This window comes from Numida meleagris, chromosome 6 (genome assembly GCF_002078875.1).
Source record: "Numida meleagris isolate 19003 breed g44 Domestic line chromosome 6, NumMel1.0, whole genome shotgun sequence".
Classification (NCBI taxonomy): Eukaryota; Metazoa; Chordata; class Aves; order Galliformes; family Numididae; genus Numida; species Numida meleagris.
Genome location: NC_034414.1, coordinates 1719338 through 1736677, shown reverse-complemented (window position 1 = coordinate 1736677; position 17340 = coordinate 1719338). Strand labels below are relative to the sequence as shown.

Below are 17340 nucleotides of genomic sequence, written 5' to 3'. Positions count from 1 at the left end.
GGGGGGAGTTGGGGGTGGGACAGCGTTGTGCAACTGAAGTGCTGGGAACAGCGTGACCGCGGCCGACTCAGCCGGGAAGTGCCGTGTGACTTCCCCTGGCCCCAGCCCTGCAGCGGGGACAGCGCGGCTGAGGAGAGGCAGCAGGGTCTCCTATATCCCACCCCATCTCCATCCCACTCCTTAATCCCATCTCCATCCCACCACCCCAACTCATCTCCATCCCATTCCTTAATCCCATCTCCATCCCACTGCCCCAACCCATCCCATCTCCATCCCAACCCATCCCATCCCATTCCTTAATCCCATCTCCATCCCAACCCATCCCATCTCCACCCCACCACCCCAACCCATCTCCATCCCATTCCTCAATCCCATCTCCATCCCACCACCCCAACCCATCCCATCCCATCCCTCCATCCCAACCCATCCTACCCCTACTGCAGCCCCCCCTGACTACTCACCTCCCCCCACAGCCACAGGGTGCCCTCAACCAGGCCGCCATGGGTTCCCTGTTCCGCAGCGAGGAGGTCTGCCTGGCGCAGCTCTTCCTGCACTCGGCCTCAGCATACAGCTGTGTCAGTGAGCTGGGCGAGCGGGGCCTGCTGGAGTTCAGGGATGTACGTAGGAGGGTGCAGGGACCCCCATCTGTATGGCCCTGGGGCAGTGGGACAGGTTGGGATGGGCTGGGGGTTTGGGTAGTGTGGGTGCAGGGGGGGCTCAGGGGGGTTTGTGTTTAGGTTCAGGATATTGGGCATAGATGGTTGGGGGTGATGTGGGTGTCAAGTGATTGGGATAGCTGGGTTTGGGTGCTCTACGTGTAGATGCTCTGGGTGCAGGATATTGGGCACGGGTGGTTTGGGGTGCTCTGAGTGAAGGGGAATTGGGATGGATGGGTTTGGGTGCTGTGGGTGGAGGGGCTTGGGGTTCTCTGAGTGAAGGGGAATCGGGATGGATGGGTTTGGGTGCTGTGGGTGAAGAACATGGGGTTTGGGTCCTGTGGGGACAGGTGCATGCTGACAGAGGTGCTGCACACCCCAATGTTTGCCCCTGCTCTGCCAACTGTGACCATGCCCCCTCCCTCCCCAGCTGAACCCCCACGTGAGCGCCTTCCAGCGGCGCTTCGTGGGCGAGGTGCGGCGCTGCGAGGAGATGGAGAAGACTTTCAGTGAGTGCTGAACCCGGGGCTACCTGGGGTGGGGGGGATCCTTCCCCCTGAGCCCCTCTCCCACCTCTCCTCTTGCAGCCTTCCTGCAGCAGGAGCTACGCGGGGCCGGGCGGGTGCTGGGGCCGTGCACCGAAAACCCTCCGGCACCGGCGGCCCGCGAGGCTCTGCGAGTGCAGGAGCAGTCGGAGCAGCTGGCGAGGGAGCTGCGTGAGGTCAGCTGCAACCGTTCTGCCCTGCGAGGACGCCTGCAGGACCTGCGCCAATACCTGCACGTCCTGCGCGAGGGCCAGCGCCTCACCAGCATGCCGGTGGGTGCCGGGACCCACCAGCCCGTGGGGAAGTCTGTCCCACGCCATGTCAACCCACGGCTTCCTCTCTCTGCTCCCCCGGAACACTGCAGGGCCCCCCCGGATCGCCGCCGTCGAGCCGGGCGTTCACTGAGCATGAGCCGTTGCTCGACCCCTCTGTGCACCACCACCTTGACCGCAAGATCAAGTAAGCAGAGCTGGAGGGGCGTGGGGCAACTGCGGGGCAGGGGCATGGCTGTAGGATGAGTGTTGGAGATGGGTCATGGGGCGGTAGGACAGGAGTTGTAGATTGGTTGTCGGGCAATGGTATGGTTGTAGGATGAGGGTTGGAGATGAGTGAGGCAATGGTATGGCTTGTAGGATGAGGGTTGGAGATGGGCCCATGGGGCAATGCTATGGTTCTAGGATGAGGGTTGGAGATGGGCCCATGGGACAGTGGTGTGGTTGTAGGACAAGAGTTGGAGGTGGGCCCATGGGATAATGGTGTGGTTGTTGGACAAGAGTTGGAGATAGGCCATGCGTCAGGGACATTATGCAAAGCTGTAGGATAAGGGTTGTTGTAGTGATCGGAAAGATCAACAGGATGGAAAAGGTGTTACAAAAGGGGTGGAAGGACCACCACGATAGCAAGGTGCTACAAGGGAAGGGAAGCAGATAGCTCACCTGTATCAGAAGATTCTGGGTTCACAGGGAAAAGCTTCCACCAAGGAGGGATCTCTAGAAAGAGATCCTTCCTCAGTGGCAGCCAGCCCTTCAATGAGGCCTAAGAGGGGTGCAGCCTGGCTTCCCATCACACAGTGAATTGCCTTCACCTGTGCTCCCAGGGCTGACTGGGTCTTTGCTCCAGGCGCTCAATCAGTGGTTCAGGCCCTGGCTCAGCAGTTCCCATACAGTTGGAAATAGGCCGTGGGGTGGGGGCATGGCCACGGGTCAGGGTGACAGCAGAGCCGTGCCCATCCCAGTGCCCACACTGTGTCCTCACAGCTTCGTGACCGGTGTCATCCACCCGTGGCGGGTGAGCGCCTTTGAACGGCTGCTGTGGCGAGCCTGCCGTGGCTACCTGGTGGCCAGTTTTGTGGAGATGCCTGAGCCCCTGGAGGACCCGAACACGGTGACTGGGGCGCCGGGGGCCTGGTGGGAAAGGGACACGGGACGAGCCGGTGCTAATGGGACCTACGTGCCCCCAGGGTGAGAGCGTCACCTGGGTCATCTTCCTCATCTCCTACTGGGGCGAGCAGATCGGGCAGAAGATCCACAAGATCTCAGACTGGTGAGGGAGCAGCCCCGTGTCATTTGGACACGCGAGAAAGGTTTATTTAGCGAGACCCGCTGCAGTGCCAGGGAGCACCAGCCTCCAGCGTGGCAATCTCCATCTGTCCCAGCTTCCACTGCCGCGTGTATCCCTACCCAGAGAGCGAGGCCAGCCGGGCCGACACATTGAACGGGCTGCTCAGCCAGATCCAGGACCTCAGCGTGGTGAGCTGGGCGCCGTGGCGGGGGACAGGGTGGCCACACTGGGACTCCAAATCCCTGACCCCCGTTGGGGTGCCCGCAGGTGCTGGAGGAGACGGAGCAGTACCTGGCGCAGGTGCTGGACAAGGTGGTGCTGGCACTGCCCGCCTGGCGGGTGCAGGTGCAGAAGATGAAGGCCGTCTACCTCGTCCTCAACCAGTGCAGCTTGGACGTCACGGAGAAGTGCCTCATTGCCGAGGTCTGGTGTCCCGTGCAGGACCTCACCCAGGTGCAGGAAGCCCTGCGCCAAGGATCGGTGCGTGTCCTCAGTGGGGTTGCTTGGTGGCTCCGTGTCCTCATGCCGAGGTTGCTTTGGTGGACCCGTGTCCTTGGGCCAAGAGTTGCTCGGTGTGCTCCCACCCGTGTCAAAGGTGCCACCCCCCATGACGTGCCCCATGGTGGTACATGTTGTGGGGCGAGTTATCACCCCCCACCCCCGGTGCCCCGCATCCCTGTGCCACCCCCAGTTTGCGTCCACCCTGCTCTAACACGGCCACGGGTTGGGTGCCGCGGGTCAGACTCCAGATGCCCTCCCCACAGTACAAGAGTGGCTCGAGCGTGGAGTGCTTCGTGCAGAGGATCCCCACCTTGGAGAGCCCCCCAACTCTCATCCGCACCAACAAGTTCACTGCCGGCTTCCAGAACATCGTGGATGCCTATGGGGTGGCCAGCTACCAGGAGGTGAACCCCGGTAAGGACCACGGTGTCCCCCTGCTGCACCCCAACGCTGAGGGGGCCCCACGTGACATGGTCCCTGTGCCTTGCAGCCCCCTACGCCATCATCACGTTCCCCTTCATCTTTGCCATCATGTTTGGGGATGTGGGGCACGGGCTGCTCATGTTCCTCTTCGCCCTCTGGATGGTGCTGTTTGAGAACAGCCCCAGCCTGCAGCAGGGCAGCAACGAGGTGAGTGGGACGTGGCGTGGGGCAAGGTAGGGAGGGGTTGGAAGTAGAGGGGAAGCGTTGGAGGTAGGGGTTGGAGGTAGAGGATGAGGTTGGAGTTGCAAGCTGGGTTTGCTGTGGCACAGGGCCACCTTGGGGCAAATTAAAGTTCTGGGCGGGGTGGTGTGGGATGGGAACGGCGTGGGCTGGAATGGTGGTGTGGGACATGGGAGCCACGTTTTGCCAACCCCCCCCAGATCTGGCAGATGTTCTTCAAGGGACGCTACCTCATCCTGCTCATGGGGGCCTTTTCCATCTACACCGGCTTCATTTACAATGAGTGCTTCAGCAAAGCCACTGTCATCTTCCCCTCGGCCTGGAGCGTGGCCACCATGGCCAACCACTCCTCCTGGAGGTGGGTCCCCATTTTTCCGTGCATCCCTTGCCCTGCCTGCTCTGACCCCTCGCTCTGCCCACAGCTCTGCCTACCTCGCCACCCACCCATCCCTCACCCTGGACCCCAATGTCACTGGTGTCTTCCGAGGGCCCTATCCTTTCGGCATCGACCCGGTCAGTATCCCATGGGGACAAGGGCAGGATGGGACCCTCGGCGAGGTGGCGTCTCGCTCATGTTGTCCTCGGCAGATCTGGAGCTTAGCCACCAACCACCTCAACTTCCTCAACTCCTTCAAGATGAAGATGTCGGTGGTGCTGGGCATCGTGCACATGGGTTTCGGCGTCCTGCTAGGCGCCTTCAACCACGTGTGAGTCCCCCTCCCGGATCGTGCTGAGGGGGCTGTGGCGGGATGGGGTCCTGCACCTGCACGGGGCTGAGCTGAGTGCAAGCCTTGTTGTTGGCTCCTGCTCAGGCACTTCCGACAGTGGCACCGGCTGGTGCTGGAGCTCCTGCCTGAGGTCGTCTTCTTGCTGGCGCTCTTTGGCTACCTCGTCTTCCTCATCTTCTACAAGTGGGTCAAGTTCAGCGCCGCTGACTCCCAGGTGGCCCCCAGCATCCTCATCCACTTCATCGACATGTTTCTCTTCACCTCCAACGCCGACAACCTCCCGCTCTACCGGGGCCAGGTAGCGCCTCTGGGACCCCCGCCAAGACTGGGGTGTCCCAGTGTCACGAGCGGGGACGTCCTCAGCTCCATGTGTGGAGCGTTGGGTGTCCCGGTGCCGGAAGGGGACCCCAAATCGCTGTGTGCTGCAGGTGCCAGTGCAGATGGTGCTGGTGGTGCTGGCACTGGTGTCGGTGCCTGTGCTGCTCCTGGGGACGCCCCTGTACCTGTACAACCAGCGGCACAGGTCGAGGGTGAACTCTATCCCGGTGAGGCTGGGGATGAGGTTGGGGGTCTTGGCTGGGGTCGTGGGGCACCACAGCATGGCCTGACCAAAGCTGCTGTCCCCACGCAGCCAGCGGCCATGGTGGAGCAGGAGCCGCTGCTGGAGGGGCAGGAGGCCGGCAACTCCGTCAATGCCACCAAGGAAGATGTGGAGAGCGGGGGGCACGGCCCTGACGCCGAGGTGAGGGGCTGGGGGGCTGGTGAGGGGGTCTGATGTCTTGGCCCCCCCCCACACCAGCCCCACACACAGCGTCCCACCTCGGTCCCTGCAGCACATGGACTTCTCCGAGGTCTTCATGCACCAAGCCATCCACACCATCGAGTACTGCCTGGGCTGCATCTCCAACACCGCGTCCTACCTGCGGCTCTGGGCACTCAGCCTCGCCCATGCTCGTGAGTGTCCCCCGTTCCCCCCCCCCTCAAAACCCACCCCCGTGGCCAGGCCGAGCCTCACTGCCGCCCCCCCGCCATGTCCCCCACCCCACGGGCAGAGCTCTCTGAGGTGCTGTGGACCATGGTGATGCACAACGGCTTTGTGGGGCTGAGCTACGTCGGCGGTGTCGTGCTGGTGCCCGTCTTCGCTGCCTTCGCCGTGCTGACCGTGGCCATCCTGCTGGTGATGGAGGGGCTCTCCGCCTTCCTGCATGCCCTTCGCCTGCACTGGTGAGCCTAGTGGATATGGAGGGGACAGAACGCCCTCCCCCCTTCCTCCCCCCCAAAGCCCTCACTGTGCCCCTTTCCTTCCTTCCTTGGCAGGGTGGAGTTTCAGAATAAGTTTTACGTGGGTGCTGGCTACAAGCTGTGCCCCTTCACCTTTGCACCCGATCCCTGGGAGTAACTGAACTGTGCCGCATGGACCTGGGGGGGGTTCCACGTTGCTGGGACCCCCCAGTGCCATGGGGCGGGGGAGGTTGGCTGCATGCCCCCTGGTCCCCTCCTCTCCTTTTCCAAGCCTAGATGTTTCTGCAGTGAATAAAACCCCCCGGCTCCCTGTCTGCGTCCCCTGTTTGAGTGGGAATCCCTGGGTTGGAGGGGAAGCACAGGGATGACCCCTCACTGCTGCCCGTAGCCGAAGCCATCTGGCTGCAGGGCAGGGAGGGGGTAGGGGCTGGCACGGGGCTTGGCCCCCATGTAGACACTGGGGGGTGGGTAGGGGAGGGGCTGGAAGTGGGGCGCAGAGAAACCTGGGGGGGCCACAGCAGCCAGCGCCCCATGGTTGCGGGGGAGCAGCGGGGGGGCAGCACGGCCTCTGGCCCCCCTACCTTTGTCCTGTATGGTGGCCTGGGGGAGGGACAGCGTGGCCCCACACCTGCAAGAGGGAGGGTATGGGGGTGCTGAGGATGTGGCCATCGCCATCACATTGTGGCAGTAGGGGGGGGTCTTACCATGGCTCAGGCTCGCCGTCCCGAAACCCTTTGGCGAAGGGGTTGCTGGCGATCTTCAACTGGGTGATCTGCAGAGGAAGGGGGAGCAAACGGGATCAGGGGGCTGCAGGCTGGGGGGCACCCCATTGTCTCCCTCCCCCCCTTCCCCAGCTCACCCGGTGGTTCTGGTATGCCGTCACCGCCATGAACTGGGTCTCGGGGAAGCTGAAGGACTTGAAGTTCTGGTGGGCAAAGCGTTCGCTGTCACGCCGGGGGTCCACCAGCACCACGTGGAAGCGGGGCTGGTAGCGGTGCATGGAGTTGAGGATGATCTGCAATAGGGCAGAGGGTGGGTGGCGGGACCCTTGCCCCACATGCACCCCCCACATCCCTACCCCAGCACCATGTCCTCACGTGTCCGTTGTCATCCAGGAGGTTGTTGGTGAGCTTGAGCTTGTCAAAGGAGACGATCTGCCGCATCCACTGGGCGCCCTTGGCTGGCGAGTCAGGGTGGAAGTGGACGCGGCCGGGAGCTGCTGGGTCAGCACGGCCAGCCACCAGCCAGGACGAGCTGTGGAAGGCGTACCTGGGGGGCTCAGGGGGGCTCAGCACGGGGCTCAGCACCGTTGGACTGCACCCATTGCATCCCCATCCCCCTCCATCCCCACCGGTATCTCTTGTCATCCAATGGCACGAAGTCCATCAGCAGGACGTAGTCGGCCAACGGGTCCAACCCCGACAGCTTCACCTGGAAGGTGGGGAACATCCTCCTGCGGGGAGGGGGGAAAGCCACAGGGGTGCCCCCCTGCCCCGCCACCCCCCTGCTCCCCACCGCCGTGCCTACCTGCCTGCCTTGGTGACGATCATCTCGGTGCCCAGGCGGTTGAACTCCTCCCAGAGGTTGCCCATCTCCAGCCGTGCCACGGCATGGCACACGCGGCGGTTCTTGCCACTGGCCCCTGTCCCCTCACACGCCCATCCAGGAACAGCGCCTGCGGGGGGACCCTCGCCGGGAGCGGCCAGGAAGGCTGTGGAGGGGACAATACCTGCCGAGGTTCCCGCACCCCACTTTTGGAAGCCACCCTGTGTACCCTCAGCCACCCACCGCGTCCTCCTCCAGGTGGGGGTCCCCAGCGTGGCATGGCGTTATCCCCACCCTGTCGCCTTTTACCTGCCATGGGTGGGTAGGAAGCGACTGCAACTCTGCCAGCTCCAGACCGCAGCCCCCGCAGAACACCGAGGGGTTTTATCTCCCTGCTTGGGGGTGGAGACAAGGGGGCTGGAGCTCGATGGGAGCACAGCCCCCCCTCCCTGTTCTGCCTTCACGCCTTGGCACCCCAGTGATGGATGGGAGGGGCAGCGACGGTGTTGGGACCCCCAGATGGGTCTGAGCGTGCCCTGGGGTGGGGGATGTGACCCTGGGGATGGGGGGGTCGTTCCCAAACTGGGATGGGGCCAGCAGCGCAGCTGGGGCGATGGGGACACCGGGTGGGGGCTGAAGCCCCTGCGTTTTGGGTCAGCGCTAGATTTTGGGGAATGGGACAGGTTTGCAATGAAGAGAGGGGGCCGCCACCTCCTCAAGCCCCCACATCCATCACCTCGCTGCCTGCATGCCCCGCGGCAACAGCGTGGCCCCATCCATCTCCTGCTGTCAGCTGCAGGGCCGGCATTGAGCAGGAGATGAGGAGGTGTGAGGTGATATGACAACCGGCGCGGGGCTCGGCACTGCAGTCCTCGTAGTCGATTTTTCTGCTTTCCTCTGTTTTTCAGCAATTAGTGACCTTCTCTGGTCTCCATCGTCAGAGCGTTTTCCCACGTAGAAATCCTCCCTCACTGGGGTGGGAGCAAGACCCCCAATTTCGGGACGGGTGCCCTTTGGGAGAGCTGCATCCAGGTTTGTGAACAGGGGATGGTCGGCTTGAAAAACCGCACAGCTTGTGAAAATGGCTGCTTCTGGGCATCGGCATCAATTGCTGTTTCATTTCTTCCTTCCCAAGGCTGCCTACTTCCTATTTTCAAGCAACGAATGTGGTAGTTGTGCTGGCGCCATGATAATAACCCGTCGGTGTCCCCCAGCAGAGTTCCTGCAGACCGAGAGTGTCAGGGTGATGAATCTGGGTCTTCAATAAATCTGCCCATTTTATCACACCAGCCAACACCTGAAACAGAGCACGAAGCCATAGGGCCTGATCTTGCCCTCCCTGTGCATCACCACCTGACGGCCAGAGACGATGCTCCAGACGTGCCATATCTATAAAATGTGAGCCTTTGATGTCCGAGGGTTTGTCCAACCCAACCTTGCTTTGGGAAGGTGGAACCCAACCTTGTTTTGCAGAGTTTCTCCTCATTGTGAAGGTAGGTGTCACCCCAAGCACCAAGGGGTGCAGGACCGTGGGCGGTCCTCAGTGGGATCGCGATCTGGATCACCTGGGAAGCCCTCTCCAGGCAGAACAAGGAGAAGAAGGTGGCACAGAGCATCCAGCATGCGTTTGCCATGGGGAAATCATGCCTGACCAACTTGGGCATTGTACAAGATGAGGTGACAGCCGTGTGGGTGAGATGGACAGCAGTGAGTGGCATTTACTACTACTTCAGCAAGGTCACTATGATACCACTGGCTCCATGTAGTCAAACTTGTGAGCTGTGGTTTGCGTACAAGGGGTTTAAAATGAGTAGCAAGGTGTTTCATCAGCCAAGGTGGCTGTGGGATTGTGCCCCACCGGTGCCCATCTAAGCACTTGGTGAAGCTGATAGGAGCTCTGAAATGTTCACAAAGTGGATGCGTGTGGCCAGATATTGTCTCTTTAAGGGAGCCCAATGCCCCTTCGTTCATCTGAGCCAATACCTTCTCCTTTGGGTGCCCTTCTTCTCCAAACCAAGACATGCGGAGAAAGGATGATGACTTGCTTTGGGCTTTGTCCCTCTCCTGGGGCTCGAAGAGATCCCTCAACTACATGAAGTAGCAGGGCTTCCTTCAAGAGCCTTCCCGAAGGCTCTAGAAACAGGTTAGAGAACCAGGAAATGCTTTATAGCTGAACAAGAGTCTCAGGAAGCCAAGAGAAACCTGTCTCCTAAGGTTTCGTTGTTCAGAAGTTCCAGGAAAGAAGCACACAGTATAGAACATTGCGACATCCCGTTTTATGTTACCCACGTGCCTGGAGTCTTCCTTTAGATCTCATCCCTAGGGCCTGCTGGAGAAAGGGCTTTACATCTGGCAGATACCTGCCTGCAGAAGAAAAAACTGCGAGGATCTCGCAGTCGTGCTTCATGTGGAGAGCATGCACCAAGCCAATGGCAGAGAGCAGTCGCACTCAGGTGACTGCACTTGCTTTAGCAGGGTTCACAGGTGACCTCATGAGTCAGGTTCCCCTTTTCTTTCTGTTTCTGCTCATCTATACAGACACTGCCCTGGTGAACCTGGCAATGATCGCGTTGATTGGTTCCAGCCCTCGACTCCCCACCTCCCTGTATTATTTGCTGGGCAATCTGGCTTTTGTAGACCTCGTCTCTTCCACCATCACCACCCCCAAGGTGTTGGTTGACTTTGTGTCAGAGAAGAAGGGCATTGCCTTTGCTGGATGTGCAGCCCAGGTGTTCATTTTTGACTTTTTGGGGTGACCAAAGGCTTCCTGCTGGCTATGATGGCTTAAGACCATTGTGCGGCCATTTGCCATCCCCTGCTGTACTCGGCCAACATATTCCCAAAATGCTGCTCCTCTTGTGCCTCCTACCTGCCTGTTGTGAGCTTCCTCTGTGGTTCATCACTCCTTATTTACTTAAAGAATGGCGCAAGGGATGATAAATGGACAGCAGTGCTCTATACCACAGTGACCCCCATGTGGAACCCCTTGATCTACAGCCTGAGGAACCGGGAGGGGAAGGAGGCTTTGAGAAGACTCACAAAAATGATGAAGATGTGGGTGATGAGCTCTGTTTTTTCATTACATATCCCATATGGATGGTGTTTCTGGGGTCTCCTGCCCGTTGCCTTACCTGATGCACCGGCCAATTCGTTGTCCTCCATTGGTTCAGGGTACTGACAATTTCACTCAGCATTCTGAATGTAATTAATTGTGCTTAGCAGTTAACTTACCCCCAACCAAGGGGCAAGTAGAGAGCTACAACCGCACTCGTCTCGCTTAAATCTCTGCCATTTCCATTTATTCAGTTCTACGTATTGGGTCAAAATTAGCCAAGAGAATGTCTGTAGCTGGTAGGGCCTAAAAAATGACCTGAGAGGTGAGCTGTCTTCTGCTACCTATGGAAACCTCCGCAGTTTGCTCGCAGTGGGGACTGACCCTTCTACTTAGCAAGTAGGGACAAAAGAGATACTGTCATTCCAGGAAATCAAGGAAACGTTATAAAGTCATTAAATGCCATCACATGTGGCCTGAGGACGCCAACGCCTTTAGCAAGAAAAGGAGAGATGACAGCAAGTAACTGATACGCTACACGGGAACTGCGCTTCCTTGTTGATCGTGAAATATCATTCAATGATTAACAGCTAAAAAATTACGGATGGCAGTCGGGCGACCTCTGTTGAGAATGGAGGCATTGCAAAGTGGTCTGAGATACGGCCGTGGTGATCCCCCCCCCAAGGAAGCTGCTAGCAAATGCTAGATGGTTTTAGTGGCCTTTCCCACCCTTAGTGATTCCATGACCCTTGAGGATCGTGGTGAAACCTAGAACCCTAGTGATACCCCAGAGCTGTGCAATAATTCGGGTTGGTGGTGAGGCAAGCAAGAAACCGGATCAAATTAAACCAGGATGACAGTGATCTGTTGATTTATTGACACATAACCAACAGACTAGCCCTGACCTATGCGTTCAGGGTCAGACTACAAAGCAGCAGAGCTGAGTACTCTTTTGTATCCTGAGTTTCTTGCTAAATCCCTGGTTACTATTTAATCCAGTCTTGTGGTTGTCTTTCTTGTCAGATCGGAGCAAACCTTCTCAGACTGCACTGGGTGTTTCCCTCCCACCCTGTTTGCTCTCCCATTCCTGCCTTATCAGCACAGCTGTCGCTCTGCCAAGGGAGACATCACCGGAGTTTCCTTTGTGGGAAATACTCTGCAGGAAATCTCATCCTGAGATCCACATCCAGCTCCAACGTGAAGCCCACAGAGCGCTCGTGGGAGGAATCAATTCCAAAAGAACAAGCGGTTGTTGATCTTTTCCCATATACCTTGTCCCTGAAATGGGTCCCAGGACTGCATGCAGCTCGTGCCATATGCATACCACCTGCTGCATGGGCACGAGCTGCCCGCTCCTGATGACCGTGTTGTCTTCCGTGTGCTTAGAGACAACATCCAGAATCCGTGGTTCCATCCCTCTCCCAGGGATGGATGCAAGGCTGACTGGCCTGCAGTTCCCTGCATTCTCCTTCTTGCCCTTTTTGAAGACCGGTGACATTGGCTTTCTTCTAGTCCTCAGGCTCCTCTCCTGGTTGCCATAGCCTTTCAAAGACAATCAAGAGTGGCCTAGCAATGATGTCCACCAGCACCCTCAGCACTCATGGGTGCATCCCATCAGGACCCGTAGTCTGGGTGTCAAGTTTTCCTGAATGTTCTACACCCTAACGATCTCCCCATTCAATGGAAAGTCTTCCTTCTCCAGACTTTCTCCCCTATCTCCTGGGCCAGGGATCTCTTGAAGGCTGGCCTTGGCAGTGAAGGCTGAAGCAAGGTTAATATTCAGTATCTCTGCTTTCTCTGCATTCTCTGCTACCAGGGTCTCTGCCTGCTCAGTAGCGGGCCCACATTTTCCCTAGTTTTCCTTTTGTTATGTATGGATTTGAAGAAGCCCTTTGTGTTGTCCTAGCCGCATTTAATTCCAAATGGGCCTTGTCCTTACCCCTGCAACATTTTTGTATGTTCCAACAACACCCCTGTATTGATCCCTGTTTCCACCTCCTCTAGCACCTCCTGCTTGTTTTTGACAGGAGTTTCTTGCTTGCTTGTCATACAGGTCTGTTGCTTCCTTTGTCCCACAGGGATCCATTGCTCTTGCATCTGGAGGAAGTGATACGTGAATATAACCAGCTCTCTCAGACCCTTCTTCCATCTAGGGCCTGTTCCCATGGGACTCTACGCAGAAGGTTCCAGAAGAGGCTGAAGGTAGCTCTCCTGGAGTACAGGCTTCCCATGCAGGGTTGGAAAAGACCTTCAAGATCATCCAGTCCAACCATCCACCTATCACCAGCAGTTCTCACTAAACCGTGCCCCTCGACGCAACGTTTGAACGTTCCTCAAACACCTCCAGAGTCAGTGACTCCACCACCTCCTTCTGTAGATACTTAGTGATTATAGCTGAAGATCACCTCAAAATGTTTTCGAGGAAAGGACTTATCTCCTTAGCTTTAAATAATACCATGTCATCTCCCTTTGTATGCGCCCCTTATGGGCAAGGGAGATTAGGTCAAGGATGTTGGTAGGACCTGGGTTAAACACCAACAATTCATCTGTCAGCTCTGTGGATCATGTCGGTCAGAGTCATGTTGACTATAAGAACTTGGCCCACAAAGGAGTAACAACAGACAACAAGCCATGGGACTTAATTTGAGCTGAACCTAAAACAGAGTGAAGTGAGTCTCATTCTGGAGGATCTGACTGATGCTGGCGGGTAAACAAAGGCACAGAAAGAGAAAAACGTACTTATTCTCCTTTGAATAAAAGGGAGCAGATGACTCCTGGAGAGCTGAAGGATCTGGAGACCAACCTTTTCTTTCAGAGCTAGCTGGAAACCAAACCAACTTCCGTTTACCTTAGCACAGCAGTGCGTTTTAATATTGCAACACCCAACAAAGTCATGTTTGAAGAGGTTCTCTGGGGCTGGGACCGCTCCTGAAGTCCCAGCACATAAAGATGCGACAATTTCAGAGCCCATAAGACAATGTTAAATGATGGCAGCTTCTTGAAGAGATCCCTTTGCAGAGCTGCATGTCTCAGAGCAGCCATAGAAGGAGGGAGAAGAGCTCATTATGGCTATATTGCTATGATAACATATAGATATATAATAGATAATATAATTCTGTAATTTTTTGAAAAACACTACAATTCACGGGGCAAGATTGCTGATGTGCAAATGCATGTGTCGAGCAGTAATAACGCTGCCCTCGCTTGCTGCGTTAGTGAGGCTTGATGGGGACTGTAATTGCTAACAGGTAAGCATTGGGATGAAAAGAAATCAGAGAGAAATTCCAAACTGAGGATGACCTCAGGTGGGATGCTTTCAGATTGTTTTTAGAAAAGGTTATTGAGGCAGGCACTAAAAGGGATGGACTAGAGAAGCTGTCCTGGTATGTATTACTTGTTATGTGTGGTGACGCTTTTTTATTCATTTTTTTCCCCTCCCTTTGTCATTTTTGATAAAAGTACATGCAACTTTCTCCAGTAGTATCTGGCTGTCTTTCTCAGCTGTGTTTCCTGGACAGCCGGTGCCTGTGACAGCTCCTCCTGCTCCATCCTTCTGGGCTGCAGCACTGGTTTCATGAATTCAGCATGAGGAATTCGCAAAACGTGAACCACGATCCTCTGCTGTGCTCATTCACAAAAAGCCAAGGGACAAACTGCAAGCGGCTGGCCAAATTCGTCATGGTGGGGCTCACAGATAAGCTAGAGCTTCAGCTTGCTCTTTTTAGGGCATATTTGGTAGTTTATCTCTCCATTTTGCTAGGAAATGTGGGCGTAACGGGGATAAAAAACACAACCTGCCCTCAGCTCTGCTCCCCCATGTACTATTTCCTGGGCAGTCTGGCTTTGGTAGACCATCTCTACTCCACAGTTGTCACCCCCAGTGAGAGAGGTGGGAACGGCCTCTCTACTTATTTAAAGCCAAACTCAAGCTAGTCAACTGTAGAAGACAAGTGGATTGCAGTGCTCTACACCATGGTGACCCGGACACTGAACCCCTTGATCTACAGCCTGAGGAACCAGGAGGCGAAGGAGACATTGCGGAGACTCAGAGCCAGGAAAAGAACCTGAAAAGGATAAAGAAATGAGGTCTTCGAGTTATGTGGCCTGTGTTTTGGGCATTGCAAGTAGCAGATTGGCCTTCAAATAACAGTGGAATCATAGGATCACCAAGGTTGGAAAAAACCTCCAAGATCATCCAGTTCAAGCATTCACCTACCACCAATATCTCCCAGTAAAACACATCTCTCAGCACGTCTAAATGTTTCTTAGACAATTCCAAGGACAGTGACTCCATCACCTCCCTGCGTAGTCGATTACAGCAACTGACTGCGCTCTTCATTTTCTATCTCTTAGTTGCTGAGAAAGTCTACGTGAATGCTAGATGTTACAAAAGAAAGAAAAGCTCACCTGTCTCCGAGGATCTAAGTTTGCAGAGGAAACTCCACAGAGAAGGGATCTCCAGAAAGAGACCCTTCCTCAGTCGCAGTCAGCCCTTAAATGAGGCCTAAGAGGGTGCAGCCTGGCTCCACCCCTTCTGGTCACACAGGTGAATTGCCTTCATCTGTGCTCCCAGGGTTGGCTGAGTCTTTCCTCCAGGTGCTCAATCAGTAGTCCAGCCCGTGACTCAGTAGTTCCCATTCACTCACCAAGTTCAATTCCATCTGTGCCTTAGCTTTCCTGATCCCATCCCTGTACATCTGGACAGTATCCCTGTATTCTTCTCGGTCCATCCATCCCTGCTTCCACTGCTGATGTTTTTCTTTCTTTTCCCCCAGTTTGACCACTATGTCCTTGCCAAACCACGCCAATTTCCTGACTCTTCTGTTCAGTTGATATATCCTATATTGATGAAGCTATTTTAAAATTTCCTCTTTAGGGTGTTCTGTTCTCTGACTGCTATCATCTAGAAATGTGAAAGAGCCAAATCTCTGTAATTTTCAAGAATTTAATTCCCCTCTTCTCTGAGTCCCTGGTAGCATTCATTTCCCATCACTGCATCTCGCCTGGCTTCTCTAGGGACTCCCTCCAGGAAGTACAATCCCAAAGCCCATGCTTTCTTTGCGATGGATGTCCACCTCTTTTGTGCTTTATTAATTAAATCTCGTTGCTGGTGAGTGGGTGTTGGAGCTCTGCATTGATCTGTCCTCCAGGCAGAGCCCCCCGAGGAGCTGCCAGAGGAACAGGACCAAGAAATACCCCCAAAGAAAGGCAAAAGTGTGTCAAAGGGATGCGACGTGGGATTTCAGCGGCAGAAAGCTCCTGTTAGCAAATGTTTGCCCCATAATATTTGTGCAATGACTTCAGGTTGAGCTGCTCCAAAGAATTCCCGGTGGCTGTGTTTAAGCCCCAGGAAGACCGCTGAACTGAGTGCTCTTAGTGTAATAGGAGGTTGACTAGAAGGCACTTCACCTCATTGAATGGCCCTTAAGAGATGGATGGACACATGTTGGGAAAGTCTCATGGTGTTTTCAATGGGAAGGAAGTTCAGGATCAGATCCAAATCCAACATACAAAGGAATAATTACCAGTCCAGAGAAAGGGACGGTTATAAATAAAGGGATTGTAAAGTGAAATAGAATCGTACTAGCTTTAGACAAGAATGAGTTTGGAATCTTACTGAAATATGGCAAGCTGTGGGTGTGGGGTGTAATTGCAGAAATTTAGAATACTGTGGAGGTAGTTTAGGAGGTTCAATTTGGAGTGAGACTATTATTCTTCCGCTGCTTGGATACACTATGTGGGTTTTAAGTGTTGTAAATTGGATGGATAATAAAAATAAATTCACCTCACCATCAATTTACTATTGCAGCTTTAACCCTTTGCCCATTATGGAGCATGAGTCGACTATCAATGAAATTCTGGGGAAAGATAAAAGAATTGGAAAATACGGACTTTTGGCGTGGGCCCTCTAGTAGCGTTCGTATAGGTTGGGGATTTCAAGCCTTGTTTGCACCTGGAACTAAGGCTTTTTGAGAATAGGATATTATTGTGCGACCTTCCACGGCCAGTGGAAAGCCTTGCAAATCCTTCAAGACAAGCTGTTCCAATAGTTAAAAGCAAGTCCAGGACAATAGTGGAGCGCTTTCACAGGCGAGGTTAGCCCTAGGCTGTTTATTAGTCAAAGGTGGGGAACTACGCATATATCTTAAATTAGATAAGGAACATCGTTGGGAGTTTCTCTTCGAGGATCCAAGAGGGACATAAATAAGAACTACGAGGACAGATATCCTTGAGATGGAGCACAAATACAAAACAGTAACCAATAAGAAGGGACTAAGTGTCCTTGAGCCCAAATATGGATAAAGTGAGGAGTGGGATACCTCCCCCAACGTTTACCGAGGACCACCAAAGACCCCTGTGCAAGCGCAGAAGATTCAAATATGGTACCTCATACTTAGATAATGCTATGAGTATGTAATAGGTAAGTGTGACTTATGTATTAGGTAGGAATATAGTGATAAGTTTTGATTATAAATAGAAGCAAGTGTAAAGACTCCACGTGCTTTATTGGTGGAAAAATCACATCTTGAGCCCCGTACAGAATGAATTAACATCTCCTCCGAAACTCTTGTCTTCCTGACTGTGTCTGGGGAGATTTGCAATAAAAAACGGCACAATTTGAGGAGAGTTCCTCTTGTCCTATTTCATGTTCCTTGTGAGGAGAGACCAACCTCAACCTCACTACAACCTACTCTGAGGTAGCCGTAGGACCAGTAAGGTCTCCCTTGAGCCTTTATAACAACAATTTGCCACAACACCTAGCAAGAACTTATTTTACCTGGACTGTAACATGTGTGCCTTCTTCCCACCCTAGTACTTGGAGCTTATTTTTGTTGTATGAACATTAA

At 54.9% G+C, this 17340-nt stretch overlaps 2 protein-coding genes across 5 annotated transcripts in view; one reads left to right on the top strand and one right to left on the bottom strand.

Annotated features, from left to right (window-relative positions):
- The window catches only part of TCIRG1 (T-cell immune regulator 1, ATPase H+ transporting V0 subunit a3), a 6472-nt gene extending 265 nt beyond the window's left edge, over nucleotides 1-6207 (top strand). Inside the window, exons 1-20 of one of the 4 annotated variants that reach the window (XM_021403222.1) lie at nucleotides 7-137; nucleotides 474-617; nucleotides 1087-1165; nucleotides 1244-1473; nucleotides 1566-1660; nucleotides 2458-2584; nucleotides 2661-2743; nucleotides 2856-2949; nucleotides 3029-3241; nucleotides 3526-3676; nucleotides 3753-3892; nucleotides 4126-4283; nucleotides 4348-4438; nucleotides 4514-4632; nucleotides 4738-4951; nucleotides 5082-5198; nucleotides 5285-5395; nucleotides 5487-5607; nucleotides 5706-5877; nucleotides 5971-6207. In XM_021403222.1, the coding sequence (XP_021258897.1) occupies nucleotides 501-617; nucleotides 1087-1165; nucleotides 1244-1473; nucleotides 1566-1660; nucleotides 2458-2584; nucleotides 2661-2743; nucleotides 2856-2949; nucleotides 3029-3241; nucleotides 3526-3676; nucleotides 3753-3892; nucleotides 4126-4283; nucleotides 4348-4438; nucleotides 4514-4632; nucleotides 4738-4951; nucleotides 5082-5198; nucleotides 5285-5395; nucleotides 5487-5607; nucleotides 5706-5877; nucleotides 5971-6052 (2514 nt within the window). In that variant the 5' untranslated portion in view covers nucleotides 7-137; nucleotides 474-500 and the 3' untranslated portion in view covers nucleotides 6053-6207. Of the gene's footprint in view, nucleotides 1-6; nucleotides 146-473; nucleotides 618-1086; nucleotides 1166-1243; nucleotides 1474-1565; nucleotides 1661-2457; nucleotides 2585-2660; nucleotides 2744-2855; nucleotides 2950-3028; nucleotides 3242-3525; nucleotides 3677-3752; nucleotides 3893-4125; nucleotides 4284-4347; nucleotides 4439-4513; nucleotides 4633-4737; nucleotides 4952-5081; nucleotides 5199-5284; nucleotides 5396-5464; nucleotides 5608-5705; nucleotides 5878-5970 lie in introns of those variants that run through there. The other 3 variants (XM_021403221.1, XM_021403220.1, XM_021403223.1) reach the window with 3 other exon arrangements.
- On the bottom strand, nucleotides 6268-7417 carry TBX10 (T-box 10). Its single transcript, XM_021402047.1, has 6 exons — nucleotides 7247-7417; nucleotides 6993-7164; nucleotides 6755-6910; nucleotides 6600-6667; nucleotides 6477-6523; nucleotides 6268-6398 (listed from the first exon to the last, which is right to left on the bottom strand). The coding sequence occupies exons 1-6, from the start codon at nucleotides 7342-7344 to the stop codon at nucleotides 6268-6270; spliced, it is 672 nt and encodes a 223-aa protein (XP_021257722.1). The 5' UTR covers nucleotides 7345-7417.